A 20,160-nucleotide genomic window follows, 5' to 3' on the forward strand; every position below is an offset into this window, starting at 1 on the left:
CTCTCTCTCTCTCTCTCTCTCTCTCTCTCTCTCTCTCTCTCTCTCTCTCTCTCTGTCTCTCTGTCTCTCTGTCTCTCTGTCTCTCTCTCTCTCTCTCTCTCTCTCTCTCTCTCTCTCTCTCTCTCTCTCTGTCTCTCTCTCTCTCTCTCTCTGTATGTATGTGTATATATATAGCTGCTCAACTTCTTCTTCCATGTATAGGAGCATAACTCTCCCAGGCCCCAACACTGTCCCAACTGCCAAGAACCATTATGTTCTTACTGTAATGGCAGTTTTGTTCAAAATGACCGGTTGTCTAATTAATCAGAGCGGCGTACTTGAATAATCTGGTAATTCTTCAGCATGTCATTGAAAGTGTAGAGGGGAAACAAATGGTCTGAGGAGGACTTTCCTGGATTTCTCTGGATTTTAGGTCCGGTGTGTGTGTGTCTCTACGGCTGCACATTCATGTGGGTGTTGCCTGCCTCTCCATGCTGAGCCCTGTGGCTTCTCGGTCTCGCCATTGTCATGTCAGGTAGAAAGAAAGGCCACAGAACACTGAGCAGTCTTGTTTTTAGGAAGTGGAGCTGAGCAGCCAGTGGAACACAGTGTAATAGAGAGACAGAGAGCAGGCCGGCTCAGTATTCAGCACACAGGGCCTGGTAACCCACAAGAAGAGTGGCCCCTACGGGTCAGAAACTGCACCTCCTCTCCCTGCACTAGCCACAGGCCCCCCAGTCAGAGAGTAGAGTCATAAAAGCAGATTGAGGTCACAAAAGAAGCACAAAGAGTAACAGAGATGATCTACCCCCTCCTGCAAAAAAAGAAGAGGAAAAGCCATTGTTGTTTTCTGCCTGGGGGTTATTTTACAGTGAAAGAGGAGAGTGGGCCCCAAGGGAGGGCCAGGGCCCAGCCATCACTGCCCTGTCATCAGCTTCAAACGACCTGTTTGAAGTGGGAGCCAATTCCCGTCCCTTTCCCTTGGCTGGACCGGGGCTCCCTGTCCATGGGTGGATGGGTTATCTACCTATCACACTGGCCTCCCTCTCAAACAGACCCCAATAGGTACTGCTTCGCCGAGCTCTCCCTCCCCTGGGGCCCCTGGCCACAGGAAACCTGTTGTTTATCTCACCCTACCTGCACACTTTTAGTTCAGGCTTTAGTCGTCCATCAAGATGGTGTGATGCGTTACTGGAAAACAACAACTAGGAAGAGGCCCAGGAAGCAGAGACATTTATTTCTCACCTAGTCTTTAGAATCGTTCCAAAGCAGCTCTCAGAGTCAGTGAAATGTTGTGTTAGTGGAGTCCTGGTTCCTAATATCTGCATCTCTCATAGGTCAGCTATGTCACAGGTGGTCTGACATTGTTGACATGCTTTTGTAAGCTGCTGGTTTTTGGGCGTGCTTGTTTTAACATACGAGGGGAAAAGTGAGAGCTGAAGTGCGGAAAAGGAGTAATGGTGGAAGAATGTGAACTGGCATGGAGAGAGTGATGCTTTCCAGCTGGGAACAACAGAGGGAGAGGGAAATGGAGGAGAGTGCATGTCTTGTCTTCTACAGACAAGAGAGAAGGACAATGACTGATGGCTTACATCTGTTTCCGAATTAGAAATAGAGTGTGTAATATGTGTGTGTGTGTGTGTGTGTGTGTGTGTGTGTGTGTGTGTTTGCAGTATAAATATTCTGACTGAATGGAATCCACCCAGCCCAGGGCCAAGGGGACTGACTCCTTCCAGGGTCAGAGTCAGGGGCGGCTGCCAAGGTGTCTATCAGGGGGTGGAGCAGGAACAAGGAGGGAGCTGGGAAGGGGGTTGCCTGCCTGGCTTTTGGCTGGAAATCACACTAGTTTCACATCTCTCCCAACAGCCTCAGCTCTGAGGCCTGCTGCTCTGCTGCCAGTCTGTCAGTCTAACCTAGGGTCTAACATGCTGTGTTCCGTATTTCTGTCCAGATGTCGGCCGGGGTACATCGGCCCTCTGTGCCAAAGCCTGGACCCCTGTCACCGGTCGCCATGCCTCAACGGAGCCGCCTGCAAGAGCCAGGTGGCCAACGGAATGCCACAATTCACCTGTGTGTGTCAGAGAGGGTTCAGAGGTACGTCTGTCTGTCTGTGTGGATCAGTGTTTCCTGAGAGAGTGGTGTGGGAAAGAGCTGATCTGTGCACGTTTATGTAAGTATGTAAGTACAATGATGAGAGGCAGTTGAAGGCTCATGCATGCTAATAACAAGTTATAAAGCATATATTAGGTTTAGGTGTTAACTAAAATGTTCATAATGAGACATTGCATCCCTTATCTATCCTCAGGTCAAGACTGCTCCCTCATAGACGCCTGTGCCACCAGCCCCTGTGCCAATGGTGCCCGCTGTGCCAGTTGGAATAACCACTATAACTGTTCCTGCCCGCCCGGGTTCCAGGGGAAGAACTGCCGCAACGATATCGACGAGTGCCGCAAGTCTGGCGCCTGTCTTAACGCAGGCCTCTGCATGAACACCCATGGTTCCTTCCGCTGCCAGTGCCCACCTGGGTACAGCGGGCGCACCTGCGAGGTGTCCTCCCTGCCCTGCGCCCCCTCCCAGTGCATCAACGGGGGCACCTGCCGCCCGACCGGAGATCACACCTATGACTGTGCCTGCCTGCCAGGTAAGCTGATTGGCTCATAAACTGGCCTACACACACACACACACAGACCCCAGAGCCCTGCCAGTCACTATAAACCCCATGTCTTTCTCAGGGTTCCCATGCCTTTCTCTCTCTCTCGCTCTCTCTCTCTCTCTCTCTCTCTCTGTCTCTCTGTCTCTGTCTCTCTCTGTCTCTCTCTGTCTCTCTCTGTCTCTCTCTGTCTCTGTCTCTCTCTCTCTCTGTCTCTCTCTCTGTCTCTCTCTCTCTCTCTCTCTCTGTCTCTCTCTGTCTCTCTCTGTCTCTCTGTCTCTCTCTCTGTCTCTCTCTCTGTCTCTCTCTCTGTCTCTCTCTGTCTCTCTCTGTCTCTCTGTCTCTCTCTCTCTCTCTCTCTCTCTGTCTCTCTCTCTCTCTCTCTCTCTTTCTGGCTGCTATTAATTGCTTGTTGACGGGATGGGGGGGGACAAACGGGGGTTGGGAGAGGAAAGTGGGCCGCAGCTCTTCTCCAAACTGCTCCCTTCAGGAGGAATTTACTTCATGGCCCTTCTGGCTTCCCTCCTGGGAGCTGACAGGAAATGTCTCTGGGCCGGAGAGGAAGTCATTGAAACTGTGAGAGATTATAAAACAAGCAAACATGGCAGGGAGTAGTGGACCTCTGTAGCGCAGCACAGCGCTGTGTGTCAGCCCGGTGGTGTCAGGGGCCTCCCTGGTGCTCTGCTGCTGCTGCTACCTACTGTGGGAAACACCACGCCATGAGAACATGTAAACACTTCTACTGCCCCTCTCTGCCCTTCACCTCTACGGCTGTGGGAAGCAGAGGGGAATGTTTAGGAAGACCATATGAATGGAAGTGGGGGGCATTTGGATGTGTTATGAGCACTTAACTCTAATGGGAGTGCCTGTTATCCCAGAGACTTGGCTTCTTGGCTCACCTCTCTCTCTCTCTTTCCCTCCTCTCTGCTCTCTCTGTCTCCGTCAGGGTTTGAGGGACACAACTGTGAGACGAACGTGGACGACTGCCCAGGGCATAGGTGTATGAATGGAGGCCTGTGTGTGGATGGAGTCAACACCTATAATTGCCAGTGCTCACCTGAGTGGACAGGTCAGTACTGTGCAGAGGATGTCAATGAGTGCCTTATGCAGCCCAACGCCTGCCATAACGGGGGCACCTGCTTCAACACCATCGGGGGGCACACCTGCGTGTGCGTCAACGGCTGGACGGGAGACGACTGCAGCGAGAACATCGATGACTGTGCCACCGCTGTGTGCTTCAACGGCGCCACCTGCCACGACCGCGTGGCGTCCTTCTTCTGCGAATGCCCCGTGGGGAAAACCGGTGAGTCCGCTGGTCCACTGTTGCCGGGAACTTTCCCCAAATGACCTAGTTTTCCTGAAATCCCAGTCTGGAAAACCAGGGAAGCATCCAGAATTTTGCAGTCCTAGTCAGCTGTATGTTAGTTAGGACAGTGTTCCTGACATGACTCTGTTTGTCCCTGTGTCCCTTCCCTCAGGTCTGCTGTGTCACCTGGACGACGCGTGCGTCAGCAACCCGTGTAACGAGGGCGCCGTGTGTGACACCAACCCCCTGAACGGGCGCGCCATCTGCACCTGTCCCGCCGGCTTCGTGGGCGGAGCCTGCAACCAGGACATGGACGAGTGTTCCATTGGTAAGAGGGCATATTATTTAGCACCAACCTCTGCTTTGTGTTGGTCCTATCTCACCTGGCCCCGCCCTATATGTACTGTGTGTGAGCGGGTGCACTGACCCCTGTTCCCTCTGCCTGCAGGTGCCAACCCCTGTGAACACTTTGGGAAGTGTGTGAACACGGAGGGGTCCTTCCAGTGCCAGTGTGGCCGAGGCTACGCCGGCCCCCGCTGTGAGATCGACATCAACGAGTGTCTGTCCATGCCCTGCCAGAACGATGCCACCTGTCTGGACCGCATCGGAGAGTTTACCTGCATCTGCATGCCAGGTAGGACCACATCCCGCCCCGACCACCTGGAGACACCTCACAGCACAGAAATACATCCCGGGAACTACAGGGAACTACAGCTACGGAACTAAAGTCCGAGAAATACAGCTAGGGAACTACAGGGAACTACAGCTACGGAACTAAAGTCCGAGAAATACAGCTAGGGAACTACAGGGAACTACAGCTACGGAACTAAAGTCAGAGAAATACAGCTAGGGAACTACAGGGAACTACAGCTACGGAACTACAACCAGAGAAATACAGCTAGGGAACTACAGGGAACTACAGCTACGGAACTACAACCAGAGAAATACAGCTAGGGAACTACAGCTACGGAACTAAAGTCAGAGAAATACAGCTAGGGAACTACAGGGAATTACAGCTACGGAACTACAACCAGAGAAATACAGCTAGGGAACTACAGGGAATTACAGCTACGGAACTAAAGTCAGAGAAATACAGAGAAGTACTGCTAGGGAACTACAGCTACGGAACCACAACCAGAGAACTACAGAGAATTACAGCTAGGGAACTACAGGGAACTACAGCTACTGAACTACAGCCAGAGAACTACAGAGAAATACAGCTAGGGAACTACAGGGAACTACCCCTACTGAACTACAACCAGAGAACTACGGATAAGTACAGCTAGGGAACTACAGGGAACGACAGCTACGGAACTACAACCAGAGAACTACGGAGAAGTACAGCTAGGGAACTACAGGGAACGACAGCTACGGAACTACAACCAGAGAACTACAGAGAAATACAGCTAGGGAACTACAGGGAACTACCGCTACTGAACTACAACCAGAGAACTACGGAGAAGTACAGCTAGGGAACTACAGCTACTGAACTACAACCAGAGAACTACAGCCAAGGAACTACAGCTACGGAACTCTAGCCAGGGAACTACAGCTAGGGAACTACAGCCAGGAAACTACAGCCAAGGAACTACGGTCAGGGAACTACAGCTACGGAACTACAGCCAGGGAACTACAGCTACGGAACTACAGCCAGGGAACTACAGCTAGGGAACTACAGCCAGGGAACTACAGCCAAGGAACTACGGTCAGGGAACTACAGCTACGGAACTACAGCCAGGGAACTACAGCTAGGGAACTACAGCCAGGGAACTACAGCCAAGGAACCTGCAGGGAACTACAGCTACGGAATTACAGCCAGGAAACTACAGCCCAGTCCTCTGATCTCATCTCTCACTGATCTCCCATCCCTCTTGTTTACTATAGACCCTCTGAGCCCCAGACACTCTGGAGATGATGGCTTTACACTTGACTTTCCCTGAGCAGCAGTAGCCACAGCTCTAACCCTGCACCTTCCCTAGGCACTAGATCTTATTATGTAACACGTTCTCACTGCTGCTGGTGGTGCTGGTGGTGCTGGTGGTGGTAGTGGGCTAGAGAGGTGCTCATAACCTTGACACCGGTGGTCCCAGTAAGACAGCCAGCCAGTGTGTTAGTTAGGTACGGTGCAGAGTCAAGGCTCCCGACCCTCCTTCACAAACACATTGAGACTCTCACGCACGGCACCGTCCTCAGGCCATACATGCTGGCTGGGGGTTTGGTTTGGGGGACTATGCAAATCTGGGATGGGAGTCGTGGTCTATAGGGCTGGATGGTGAGAGAGAAGCGAGGCGAGGGGGAGGAGTGTGCTGTGAATAATAATGAGCGGCGGAGTGGTGGGAATGGAGCAGAACAATAGGGCCCCTCTGTGCTCCACTTTACACCCCTCATACACACACAGAGAAGAGAAGGGAGAGAGGCTTTTTCCCAGAGCTTCTACCCTCCCCCTTCCCCTCCACCTCCCCGTTCATTTTCCACAGACAGCCGCCTTCCTCTCTCTCCACCCTCCTCATCATCGGCTAGCCTGGTGGAGCGCCATGTGGAGTGGCCGATTCTTCCTGATTCCACGGCGCTTCTGTCTCTTCAGAGCCGCCGCGGCCCACTCCACATTCAGCTTCACCTCAATGGAGGGGACACTGCAACACTCTATAGCACGGTTCCACTGAATATAGGACAGTTGTTAAGGGGAAGATGACCCAGGGACAGGGAGTGGTAATACCGCGTGGAACCACGGTGGGGTTTGGTGATATAGGTCACAGCCTTAGCCCAGACAGCACTTCAATTAGGTGAATTTGTGATGGTTTCCCATCCTGGGAGTAAAAGCTAACGTTCCCCCTGTGGTTTGGGACTCTTGACAAGAGCAGTGTTGATTGAAAACCTTCTGTGGCCCCTTGAGACTGTGTGAACTCTTTCCACTGCTAGAAGTCCCCTAGATAGATAGGGAAACTATATAGTCACCTGGACATAGAAGGGCCCAGAATGAATTGTTTTTCACTTCACAGTTTTGTATTTTATGAATAAATGTGATCTTTGATATTTGTGTTAATAATGTGTATGCAGAGGCTGTTCTATAATAATTATGTTGATTGTCCTGTTTAAAAATCCAATAATATATATGTTAAAATATATATATATGCGTATTTACTTTCCAGGCTACATGGGGACCTACTGTGAGGTGGATGTGGATGAGTGTGAGAGCAACCCTTGTGTGAACGACGGTATCTGCCGGGACATGGTCAACGGCTTCACATGCACCTGCCAGCCAGGTAAGACCCGAATCATGTCTGAGTCTCTCTGAGCTGTTGAGGTACAGCAAAGAACCTCTCCGGCCTTTCATGAATGAAAATAGCTGACCTGTTGGTCAGTGTGAACCGAACAGGTGTGAGATGTAGAGTTAAATGTCCCTGTGAATCAGTGCTCCTCTTGCTAGTTTTGTCTGATGGGATTTTAGAGCGACCAAGCCCAGTCATAAAAGCCACGCAGGCCCCAGAGGCAGCCTGCCTATCTTTTCCACTGAACAAAGACACTATTGTGACCCCCCACAACCTCTCCCCTTCCTCTCCCCATCTATGATGGAATGTGGAAGGACAGCAGTCCTACTAATGAGATTCTTATTCAGGTTGGCAATTTACATCTGGGGCAGACATCCCCCCACCCCCATCTAGCTATTGAGCCTATGTAGCTGATGCAGGCAGGGGGGGTCCCTGAGAGAGAAAACAATCCCACTGTCTCTTCCCCTCTAACCTCCTGCCCCAAGCAGCAACACAGACACACAGAGACACAGACCAGGTCCATCCTCTTCACACTGTTAATTACCACTAGGTATTCCTAAACCGACCGCACCAATTGACTCCTCCATGGGCCCCTTCCCCATTGATTTCTGTTGCTTTGCCAGCTAAACTTTTTCTCAGACATGGAATACAAGTTCATTTAAAGCCTACTTTGGTGTTTTCGTCGGAACAAATTGAGAACGTGCTGTTTCAGACACTGTAGAAGAACGTGTACAAGATGAAATGCCTCAGCTAGTTGACCAAGGCATTAGTCATACTCACTATTCTGGTTTGACATTTACATTAATATCGGGGCAAGACATCCATTTAAATGGTAAGCATGTGGGAGATAAAATGTTGCTGGGTTAAGCGATTGGTAGACGTGTTGGAAGTTGGAACCGTGACTTGACATTAGCAGACATTCCAGAACACAACATAGTCCTTAGGAGTCCAGACATTCTCAAATTCACCACACATCCCAGGATGCATCATAGTCCAGACGTAACGGAACACTGCAGATTCCAGACATTGCAGAGCCTAACCCTCTCCAGAACCATGTTTAGGTCCTACACTGTGGATCACAGTAGACGTTTCAAGTCCATGGATCACCCAGACACTTTAGAGCCTTACCATCCCACTGTACGGACGTCCCACCCCTAACCTAGCCTGGAGACCTCTGGCTGACCTCACTGTGGACCCGTCTACCAGAGCTTTTCTCTGACCCCTCACCTCTGTATTTGCCTGTCCCAGGGTTTACTGGCACCATGTGTCAGATCGACATTGATGAGTGCGCCAGCACGCCCTGCCAGAACGGAGCCAAGTGTTACGACCGGCCCAACGGATACGAGTGCCGCTGTGCTGAAGGTAAGGAGCAATAATAATGTCAATTTCTTTATGTCCACGTGTGTGTTCTGTGTTTGTGTGTGTACAGTGTGTACATACATGAGTGGTCCTAGACTGTCCTAGACTGACAGTCAGCCCCTAGTCTGTCCCCTCACCTCTATCTACCCCGAGGTGTTATAGATGGTGATGGTCTCAGTGAGAGTGAGTGTGATGGTCGGGTCAGATGACTCCCTGGTTGTGTGTCTGTTGCGGCCTCAGACTGCTGGTTGGACTGGACCTGGGAGACTGTTGCTGGAGATGGACTGGGACTGAGGCTGAGCTTGGGTTGAGACTGGGCTGGGGTTGAGACTGGGCTGGTGTTGAGCCTGGGCTGGGGTTGAGGCTGGGCTGGGGTTGAGACTGGGCTGGGGTAGAGACTGGGCTGGTGTTGAGGCTGGGCTGGGGTTGAGACTGGGCTGGGGTAGAGACTGGGCTGGTGTTGAGGCTGGGCTGGGGTTGAGGCTGGGCTGGGGTTGAGCCTGAGCTGGGGTTGAGACTGAGCTTGGGTTGAGACTGGACTGGGGTTGAGACTGGGCTGGGGTTGAGGCTGGGCTAGGGCTGAGGCTGGGCTGGGGTTGAGACTGGGCTGGGGTTGAGGCTGGGCTGAGGTTGAGACTGGGCTGGGGTTGAGACTGGGCTGGGGTTGAGGCTGGGCTGAGGTTGAGACTGGGCTGGGGTTGAGGCTGGGCTGGGGTTGAGACTGGGCTGGGGTTGAGGTTGGGCTGGGGTTGAGGCTGGGCTGGGGTTGAGACTGGGCTGGGGTTGAGACTGGGCTGGGGTTGAGGCTGGACTGAGGCCCCTAATCCCCCTCTTCTCCCCAGCCAGGATCACACACAGGGTCACCCAGGGCCAGCAGCTGCTGGGGGTGCGGGGGGGTTGGGGCTGGTCATCCCCCCGACATCTGTTCCTCTGTACCCCACAATACATACCCCCACACACCCCAACATGCTGCACTGGCCTTGTGGTATATCTTAGCTCACTCAAGGTCATTCCCATTCATATTAACATCTATGTGTAAGACTGTGAACAGCTCAGCTGTTTTTAGCATGTTTCTTGAGCAGGTGTGTTTGTGTTAGTTGGTCTAGTGTGTGTGTATGGGGGAGCCTGTTGCATTGTTTAGCGGTGACCAGCTGCTTGGTATTCTCTGTGTCCCCCCCCCCTCCTCTGTTGTTGAGTGAAGTGGCCCTGTTAGACGTGGCACGGACCATTGTCCCCTGTGGGAACAAAGCCAGGCCTGTGAGCCTTGTCAAGGGCCCTACTCCTTCTACACCGCAAGGCCCTGTCCCCTGGCCCACAGCACGATGGGGCCTACCTAGCACCCGGCACAGCAGCACTCAACTCTCTCTGCACCACCACACCACACGGCTCTGCTCTGCACACTAACGAACCAACTAACACTGCTCAGTCTCACACACACACACACACACACACACCACTGTCGGCATGGAAACCACGGGGCCCAGAACTCCAAACTGTAGAAGCTTTCATAGAGGGAGAAAGAGTGGGAAATAGGGGGAGGAAATAGAGAGGGATAAAGAGGGAAGTGGAGATGGAGAGAAGTGAATGGGAGAGGGGAAATGGTAGGAGGGGTTTGGATGAGGAGAGGTGGCAGGCAGATTTAAAGACAAAAAAACTGTCTAAAAGATGAAGAGTGAGACGCAAAGAAACCCTAGGAGGCCTGTTCTAATTCCTGTTGTCTCTACCCAAGGGTACGAGGGCACACTGTGCGAGAGCAACACCAACAACTGCCAGCCCGACCCGTGCCACCACGGCACCTGCGTGGACGGCATCGCCAGCTACACGTGTAACTGTGAGGCGGGCTACACGGGTTACCGCTGTGAGAACCAGCTGAACGAGTGCCACAGTAACCCCTGCCAGAATGGGGGCAAGTGTGTGGACCTGGTCAACAAGTACATCTGCCAGTGTCAGCACGGTACCTCAGGTGAGAGAGCAGTACCAACAGAGATTCATAACACTAAATATCTTCTACTTTATTCTGATTATGGACACAGAGTTTCTACTGGGGTCTCTGTCTTAGTACTGCTGTTTGATTGGTGTTCTCTCTCTTGTACACACAGGTACCAACTGTGAGATTAACTTTGATGACTGTGCCAGCAAACCATGTGACTATGGCATCTGTAAGGACGGCATCAACCGCTACGACTGCGTGTGCAAACCAGGTTTCACCGGCCCTCTGTGCAACGTGGAGATGGACGAGTGCTCGTCCGGACCCTGCAGGAACGGGGGGACGTGTGTGGACGAGGAGAACGGCTTCCACTGCCAGTGTCCCGAGGGCTTCCAGCCTCCCTACTGTTACTCCCAGGTGGACGAGTGTGGCAGCAACCCCTGTGTGCACGGCGCCTGCAGAGACGACATCAACGGCTACCGCTGTGACTGTGAGCCCGGCTGGGTGGGGAAGAACTGTGACCTAGACCGTAATGACTGTCTGCCCAGCCCCTGTCAGAACGCTGGCACCTGCATCGATCAGCTGAACGGATTCACCTGCAAGTGTCGCCACGGCTTCAGAGGTGAGCCTGCTGTCCTATCCCTAACCCTATCTCTATCCCTAACCCTATCTCTATCCCAGACCCTGACTCTATCCCAAACCCTATCTCTATCCCTAACCCTATCTCTATCCCAGGCCCTGACTCTATCCCAACCCTAACCCTATCTCTATCCCAGACCCTGACTCTACCCCAAACCCTATCTCTATCCCAGACCCTGACTCTACCCCAGACCCTGACTCTATCCCAGACCCTGACTCTACCCCAAACCCTATCTCTATCCCAGACCCTGACTCTATCCCAGACCCTGACTCTATCCCAGACCCTGACTCTATCCCAGACCCTGACTCATCCCAGACCCTGACTATCCCAGACCCTGACTCTATCCCAGACCCTATCTCTATCCCAGACCCTGACTCTATCCCAGACCCTGACTCTATCCCAGACCCTGACTCTATCCCAGACCCTGACTCTATCCCAAACCCTATCTCTATCCCAGACCCTGACTCTATCCCAAACCCTATCTCTATCTCAGACCCTGACTCTATCTCAGACCCTGACTCTACCCTGAACCCTATCTCTATCCCTAACTCTGACTCTACCCCAGACCCTGACTCTACCCCAGACCCTGACTCTACCCCGAACCCTATCTCTATCCCTAACCCTGACTCTATTCCAGACCCTGACTCTACCCCGAACCCTATCTCTATCCCTAACCCTGACTCTATCCCAGACCCTGACTCTATCCCTAACCCTGACTCTATCCCAGACCCTGACTCTACCCCGAACCCTATCTCTATCCCTAACCCTGACTCTATCCCAGACTCTGACTCCACCCCAAACCCTATCTCTATCCCAGACTCTGACTCTATCCCTAACCCTGACTCTACCCCGAACCCTATCTCTATCCCTAACCCTGACTCTATTCCAGACCCTGACTCTACCCCGAACCCTATCTCTATCCCTAACCCTGACTCTATCCCAGACCCTGACTCTATCCCTAACCCTGACTCTATCCCAGACCCTGACTCTACCCCAGAACCTGACTCTATCCCTAACCCTGACTCTAGACACACAGAGGCACTACAAACATACACCAGGCACCCATGATGTATACACTCTCACAGTATACAAACACATGGTAAATAAACACCAATCACTGTTTGAAAATAAACTTGGAGATGCATGTATGCACCAAAACATTTGAACATCTACAGACCGTGTAAACTTCTGTAAGTTGTTCTCATGCCAACTGATGTTTCACACAACTCAAGAGGCCTTGTTTGGTTTGGTTTCCAGATCAGCCATAAAGGGTCCCATCTAATATACTGGCTCATAACGCCCCCTAGTGTATATCTAAAATAACTGCAGCGGGTGACAGTTTACTAGTTTACTTAGTAAGGTTTATCCCCATGTTAAATTAACCTACTCAATGACTCTACTCTGTATCGTAATCTAACACATCTCCCTTGTGTCGCTCTGTCCTGCGTTGCCTAGGTAACCTGTGCCAGGTAAACATCAACGAGTGTTCGTCCAGTCCGTGTCTGAACCAGGGCACGTGTGTGGACGGCGTGGCCAGTTTCACCTGTCTGTGTGAGCTGCCCTACAGCGGGCCCACCTGTGCCGACGTGCTCACCCCCTGCTCCCCCAACCCCTGTGCCAACCATGCCCTGTGCACCAACACACCTGACTACCTGGGCTACCAGTGCAACTGCCAGCAAGGATGGCAAGGTCAGCTGTGCAACATTGACGTGAACGAGTGCATCGCCAACCCGTGTAAGAACCGTGGTACCTGCACCAACACACTGGGAGGGTTCGTGTGCTCCTGCCGCGGCGGCTTCACCGGGCCCAACTGTGAGACGGACATCAATGACTGTGCGCCTAGTGAGTGACCAATGAGAGACTAGCAATATTCTATTACTGTACTTCATTATCCATAGGACCACAGTCTCTGCTGCTGCTGTACAATACTGGCCTCCATATCTGCTTCTACTTCCTCCAACTCCAGTTTATAACATTATCCAACTATAGTACTGTATAGACATATCATCCTCCTCCATCCCTAACCCCTCTCTCTCTCTGTCTTCCTGCAGACCCGTGTCTGAGTGGGGGTTCCTGTACGGACGGTGTGAACTCGATCCGCTGCAGCTGTCTGCCAGGCTTCACGGGGCCTCGCTGTGCCATGGAGGTCAACGAGTGTCAGAGCGCCCCCTGTAAGAACGGAGGCACCTGCACAGACTACGTCAACAGCTACACCTGCACCTGCAGACCTGGCTTCACTGGCATTAACTGTGAGACCAACATCCCAGACTGCACTGAAAGGTGAGTCTCATAGTCCTCTCTGTTTGTGTGCGTGCACGTCTGCCCTTTGTGACCTTTGAAACAGTGCGTGTTCTGATGTGTGCAGAATGGATCAACAGTGATGATTGAACTTTCCTTTACCCTACACCCACAGCTCATGCTTCAACGGAGGTACCTGTACAGACAAGGTCAACGGCTACTCCTGTACCTGTCGCTCAGGCTTCACAGGCTCCCACTGCCAGTATGAGGTGAATGAGTGTGACTCCCAGCCCTGCCTCAACGGAGGGGTCTGCCAGGACGCTCTGGAGTCCTTCCGCTGCTCCTGCCCCAAGGGATACACAGGCAACCGCTGCCAGGTACACACACAGCATATACTATACTATTCTGTTCTATACTATTCTATGCTATTTTTTGCTATTCTATTATATTCTATACTATTAAATTCTAAACTATTATATTCTATTCTATTATTTTCTATACTATGCTATTTTATTCTATACTATATTCTATACTATTCTATTCTATACTAATCTAGAAAGCATTAACACAAACACATGTTCAGATACTGTGGTGTTAAGCTGGTTCTCTTCTCTGTCTCTCCAGATGCCAGTGGACTGGTGCAGACGCTCGTCTCCCTGTCAGAACGGAGGGCGCTGTCGTCAGAAGGACGCCTCCTTCTCCTGTGAGTGTCTGGGAGGCTGGTCTGGACGTTACTGTGACATCCCTGGGGTTTCCTGTGAGGTTGCCGCGCTCAAGAGAGGTACGGAGGCATGCTCTGTTCTTGTTAGTTGTGTGTGTGTGTGTGTGTTTACTGTACGTGTTTAGTGCAGCGGTGTTAAACTCCCCGGGGGCCTCATTCGGTCTTCAACGAGGTCAAGAGGGCCGCACACAAAAATCTTTATATTTCCTCTCCATCAAAGTTAGCAAAGAATTGTCCTCTATCCATAGTTGTGGGATTTTCCAATGCTCCCTGACTGTCTAGCTTCATTTTGGTGATTATTAAAGAGCTGGACAGTCAACAAACTGTATGAATGTCGGCCCATTATCATTACTACACTGTTTTGATTTGGTTTTAGTCATTTTAAAGTATATTGAGTTCGTACATATATATTTTGTTTTACTCGAATCACCCACAGGCCCTATGTTTGACACCCCTGGTTTAGCGCATGTATGCAGTATGTGTTTGTATTTATACCGTGGTATAACTGTCCCCAGTCTCTTGTCTGCGCTCAGGCCTGCAGACAGACGAGCTGTGTCATCACGGAGGTCACTGTGTCAACACAGGCAACACCCACTACTGTAAGTGTCCCACAGACTACTCAGACAGCTACTGTGAGAGCCAGGTGGACCACTGTGAGGACAAACACTGTCGCAACGGCGCCACCTGCAGGGGCTACGTGGGAGGATACCAGTGTGACGTGAGTCGGATTAGTCAAGTCAGAATTCTGTATAAACTGCAGTTTGTCTAATAACTCTAAAGTGATTGTCTTAATGTTGTTGTAATATGGTTCTAGATATGATGTTAATGGAATGTGTCTATGGCCCTACAGTGTATGCCAGGCTACACCGGAGAGAACTGTGAGATGGAGGTCAACGAGTGCCAGTCTCACCCGTGCCAGAACGGTGGCACCTGCATTGACCTGGTGGGACACTACATCTGTTCCTGCCCACCTGGCACCTTGGGTATGTCCTCTTCTGTCCTCACCCATGTCCTCTTCTGTCCTCACCCATGACCTCTTCTGTACTCACCCATGTCCTCCTCCGTACTCACATGTCCTCCTCCGTACTCACATGTCCTCTTCTGTCCTCACCCATGTCCTCTTCTGACCTCACCCATGTCCTCTTCTGTCCTCACCCATGTCCTCTTCTGACCTCACCCATGTCCTCTTCTGTACTCACCCATGTCCTCTTCTGTACTCACCCATGTCCTCTTCTGTACTCACCTATGTCCTCTTCTGACCTCACCCATGTCCTCTTCTGACCTCACCCATGTCCTCTTCTGTCATCACCCATGTCCTCTTCTGTACTCACCCATGTCCTCCTCCGTACTCACATGTTCTCTTCTGTCCTCACCCATGTCCTCTTCTGTCCTTACTCATAACATGTCCTCTTCCATACTCATAACATGTCCTCTTCCATACTCATAACATGTCCTCTTCCATACTCACAACATGTCCTCTTCCATACTCATAACATGTCCTCTTCCATACTCACATGTCCTCTTCCATACTCACAACATGTCCTCTTCCATACTCACAACATGTCCTCTTCCATACTCACAACATGTCCTCTCCCATACTCACAACATGTCCTCTCCCATACTCACAACATGTCCTCTCCCATACTCATAACATGTCCTCTCCCATACTCACAACATGTCCTCTTCCATACTCATAACATGTCCTCTCCCATACTCATAACATGTCCTCTCCCATACTCACAACATGTCCTCTCCCATACTCATAACATGTCCTCTCCCATACTCACAACATGTCCTCTCCCATACTCATAACATGTCCTCTTCCATACTCACAACATGTCCTCTTCCATACTCACAACATGTCCTCTCCCATACTCATAACATGTCCTCTTCCATACTCACATGTCCTAATAATTAGAGAAGATTACTCAGAAAACCAGGTGTTTTAATCTGCGTATGCTGACTACCATTATAGCCTTACGCTGATTAAGATAAACAGAGTTAGGTGTTTACATGACTAATGCCATACTCAGTTTGATATTTCATTACTAGTGTGCATGTAAACATACTCAATGTTGATACCTGTCCATCTCTCCTACAGGTGTTCTGTGTGAGATCAACGAGGATGACTGTGCTCCTCCTCTGCGGCTGCGCGGGACTCCTCCTAAGTGTCTGAACAACGGTACCTGTGTGGACAGAGTGGGGGGCTACCGCTGTAACTGTCCCCCTGGCTTCACTGGAGAGAGGTGTGAGGGGGACATCAACGAGTGTCACTCCAACCCCTGCAGCCCCGCCAACAGTCTGGACTGCATCCAGCTCCCCAACGACTACCAGTGTGTCTGCAAGCCCGGCTTCACAGGTAAGGAGGGTGCGCGTGTGTGTATAGTCGTATTGCTGTGTAATAAATGTGTGTGTTTGTATCTGTTCGTGCCACTCTAACGTGTGTGTGTTATTGTGTGCAGGTCGGCGGTGCCAGAGCAGGTTCAGTGTGTGTGAGTCTCAGCCCTGTCAGAACGGAGGGGCCTGTTCTGTCTCCAGCAGCTTAGCCCTGGGATACGCCTGTACCTGTCAGCTGGTAAGTATCAACATGTCGCTGTGGCACACTTTTACCCCGTGTCTAGTCCACCTGTGGAAACAGCTGATATTTCTACAACCATCTGTCTCCCTGAACTTCCCTGCTCACAGAGCATAACCTAGAACCATCTGTCTCCCTGAACTTCCCTGCTCACAGAGCATAACCTAGAACCATATGTCTCCCTGAACTTCCCTGCTCACAGAGCATAACCTAGAACCATGTCTCCCTGAACTTCCCTGCTCACAGAGCATAACCTAGAACCATATGTCTCCCTGAACCTCCCTGCTCACAGAGCATAACCTAGAACCATATGTCTCCCTGAACTTCCCTGCTCACAGAGCATAACCTAGAACCATATGTCAAAGCCCCCTGGATTTATTACAATGCTAATGTCCTGTAGTTGACCACATCTGTTTCCTACCCACACTGACGTTGTATGTGATTGTTCTCCCTCCTCAGGGCTATGCTGGGAACAACTGTGAGAGGAGCATGTCGTGTCGGGAGTTGTCTTGCTATAATGGAGGTAGTTGTGCTCTGACCACGCGGGGCGCCCGCTGTACCTGCCTGACAGGCTATGCCGGGCCCCAGTGCCAGCACCGTAGTAACGAGGGCTGCTCCTCCCAGCCGTGCCGCAACGGAGGCCTCTGCACCGAGGAGACCAGCTTCCCCTTCTTCCTCTGCCAGTGTGCCCAAGGTTGGATGGGCAAGCGCTGTGAGCAGGGCAGCACCAGGCTGGTAGAGGCCCTTCTGCCGCCCGCCTGCCCCCTGGCCGACTGCCACGGTACGGCCAACGACGGTGTCTGCGACAAGGAGTGCAACACATTCTCCTGCCGCTGGGACGGGGGCGACTGCTCGCTGGCGGTGAACCCGTGGGCTCGCTGCACCGACCCGCGCTGCTGGCGTGTCTTCAACAACAGCCAGTGTGACGAGTCGTGCAACAACGCCGACTGCCTCTACGACAACTTTGACTGCAAGAACAAGGAGAAAATCTGCAAGTAAGTACTCCACCGCCAGCATTCTGTTCTGGACTCATTCTTTCACCTTAGACCCTCTAAGCTGATCTCTGTAACTCTCTGTCTCCACCAGTCCCATCTACGAGGCGTACTGCATCGACCACTACGCTGACGGCCGCTGTGACCAGGGCTGTAACTCAGAGGAGTGTGGCTGGGACGGGCTGGACTGTGCAGGGAAGGTTCCAGAGAACCTGGCTGACGGGGTGCTGGTCCTGGTGGTCCTGCTACCCCCGGACGAACTCGTGAATACGGCCCCTGCCTTCCTGCAGAAGCTCAGCGCCATCCTGAGAACCACCCTGCGCTTCCGCCTGGACCACAACGGAGAGCCCATGATCCGACCCTACACTCGCCGAGAGGCTCGCCTCAAACGAGAGCTGCAGCCCCACCAGGAGGTGATTGGGTCCATCGTGTACCTGGAGATAGACAACCGTCTGTGTTCCCAGCGGTCTGACGACTGTTTCCCGTCAGCAGACAGTGCAGCAGACTACCTGGGAGCTCTGTCAGCCGTGGAGATGCTCCGCTTCCCCTACCCCATCAAAGAAGTCCGCGGTGAGTAGAAACCCACGGACACTATACCAGGATACAGCATCTAAAGATAACAGGAGATAACCTTACAAACATTTACATATACGTCATTTCTCCATCAAATACTGTAACCACAGCTTGTTTACTAAAGTCCTTGTAATAACATGTAGGTGAGAAGATCCCAGACCCTGTAGACATGCCAGAGTGGGGCAAGCTGATGCTGGTGGGCGTGGCAGCCCTGTTCCTATTGGTCATCCTGGTGGTGGGCGTGCTGATCGGCCGCAGAAAGAGAGAACACAGCACCCTGTGGTTCCCCGAGGGCTTCTTCCCCAAGAAGGAACCCAGCAGCAACAAGAACCGCAGGGAACCCTTAGGCCAGGACGCACTGGGCATGAAGTGAGTAACCACACTGTTGTGTCCTCAGTACACTTACAGCACTCCTATGGTGATTCCAAATCAATGTATCTGCTCCACTATGGTATTGTGACTGTGTGTTACCGGTCTCTCTCCAGATACATGCCCAAGACGGTGGAGGAGTCTCTGCTTGGCGACCACAGTGACTCGTGGATCGACACAGACTGCCCCGAGGCCAAGAGACTGAAGGTTGAGGAGCCCAGCATCCTGTCAGACAGTGAAGACACTGTAGACTGTAGACAGTGGACCCAGCACCACCTAGCGGCTGCAGACATCCGCATGCCCCCCTCCATGGCCCTCACCCCGCCCCAGGGAGAGTTCGACCAGGACTGCATGGACGTCAATGTCCGAGGACCTGGTCAGTATTGAAATGAACCACATGGAGCGTTGTTGTGTCATGTGCAGTGTTGTATGTGTCTGGACCAGAATCCTTGAGGCTGTAGTATATCCTTTAAAAACCGCTCCTCCTGATTCGTATTCCCTTTGATCTGTTCCTGTCCGTCGTGTTTTGATTGACACATTGACTGACCCTTCGCCTCTCCCGTCCTTCTCCCCTCCAGACGGTTTCACCCCTCTGATGCTGGCGTCGTTCTGCGGAGGCGGTCTGGAGCCCGAGCTCCCCGAGGAGGAGGAGTCAGAGGAGTGTTCAGCCAACATCATCTCTGACCTCATCTACCAGGGCGCCACATTGGCCGCCCAGACGGACCGCACCGGAGAGACCGCCCTTCACCTGGCTGCCCGCTACGCCCGCGCTGACGCCGCCAAGCGGCTGTTGGACGCCGGGGCCGACGCCAACGCGCAGGACAACACAGGGCGCACGCCGCTACACGCCGCTGTGGCAGCCGACGCCCAGGGGGTCTTTCAGGTAAACACACACTGTTCAGATGCTTAATGTTTAAGTTATATCTTCACACTTACTCAATGTATTCCTCTGTCTTTCTATACGCAGCATTACACATGTAAGACTTGACTTTGCTACTTCTTACAGTTGCCCACTTGCTGAGTAGACTGTTGTGTCATCTGCCAGACTGACATGTTATTTCTCCCTGTCTGTCCTGGTTAGATTCTGATCCGTACCCGGGCTACAGACCTGGACTCTCGTATGTACGACGGCTCCACCGCCCTGATCCTGGCTGCCCGCCTGGCCGTAGAGGGCATGGTGGAGGAACTCATCACCTGCCACGCGGACATCAACGCTGTCGACGAACTGGGTACGTGATTGGCTAATCTACTGTGTGAGTGTGTGTGTGTTGAAGAGAGACTTGATGCAGTTGAATGGTGATGCTGTGTTTCGTGGTAAGAGGTAGGATGAGTAACAACAGTGTGTGTTCCTCCCATCCCAGGTAAATCTGCTCTGCACTGGGCAGCTGCTGTCAACAACGTGGAGGCCACCATGGCCCTGCTGAAGAACGGAGCCAACAAAGACATGCAGGACCTCAAGGTACACACAGCCCTCCACCTATATCTACAACTGTCAGCTCCCCACAGTCATACAGTCTGGAATATATAGAGATATTGAGGAGCCAACATGTCTAATTCTCTCT

At 52.0% G+C, this 20,160-nt stretch overlaps 1 protein-coding gene across 2 annotated transcripts in view; it reads left to right on the plus strand.

The window, feature by feature from the left end:
• Positions 1–20,160, plus strand: part of LOC112247367 (neurogenic locus notch homolog protein 1-like) — a 43,088-nt gene that overhangs the window by 20,559 nt on the left and 2,369 nt on the right. The window contains exons 3-26 of one of the 2 annotated variants that reach the window (XM_042307039.1): positions 1,931–2,073; positions 2,285–2,620; positions 3,576–3,932; positions 4,108–4,263; positions 4,384–4,569; positions 7,085–7,198; positions 8,453–8,566; positions 10,293–10,526; positions 10,663–11,112; positions 12,586–12,972; positions 13,182–13,410; positions 13,544–13,745; positions 13,993–14,149; positions 14,605–14,807; positions 14,940–15,072; positions 16,191–16,448; positions 16,552–16,664; positions 17,124–17,659; positions 17,751–18,226; positions 18,373–18,598; positions 18,715–18,974; positions 19,177–19,481; positions 19,680–19,827; positions 19,960–20,057. In XM_042307039.1, coding sequence (XP_042162973.1) covers positions 1,931–2,073; positions 2,285–2,620; positions 3,576–3,932; positions 4,108–4,263; positions 4,384–4,569; positions 7,085–7,198; positions 8,453–8,566; positions 10,293–10,526; positions 10,663–11,112; positions 12,586–12,972; positions 13,182–13,410; positions 13,544–13,745; positions 13,993–14,149; positions 14,605–14,807; positions 14,940–15,072; positions 16,191–16,448; positions 16,552–16,664; positions 17,124–17,659; positions 17,751–18,226; positions 18,373–18,598; positions 18,715–18,974; positions 19,177–19,481; positions 19,680–19,827; positions 19,960–20,057 — 5,821 coding nt within the window. The remainder of the gene's footprint in view (positions 1–1,930; positions 2,074–2,284; positions 2,621–3,575; positions 3,933–4,107; positions 4,264–4,383; positions 4,570–7,084; positions 7,199–8,452; positions 8,567–10,292; positions 10,527–10,662; positions 11,113–12,585; positions 12,973–13,181; positions 13,411–13,543; positions 13,746–13,992; positions 14,150–14,604; positions 14,808–14,939; positions 15,073–16,190; positions 16,449–16,551; positions 16,665–17,123; positions 17,660–17,750; positions 18,227–18,372; positions 18,599–18,714; positions 18,975–19,176; positions 19,482–19,679; positions 19,828–19,959; positions 20,058–20,160) is intronic. The other variant, XM_042307040.1, reaches the window with a different exon arrangement.

This window comes from Oncorhynchus tshawytscha, linkage group LG27, assembly GCF_018296145.1.
Source record: "Oncorhynchus tshawytscha isolate Ot180627B linkage group LG27, Otsh_v2.0, whole genome shotgun sequence".
Classification (NCBI taxonomy): Eukaryota; Metazoa; Chordata; class Actinopteri; order Salmoniformes; family Salmonidae; genus Oncorhynchus; species Oncorhynchus tshawytscha.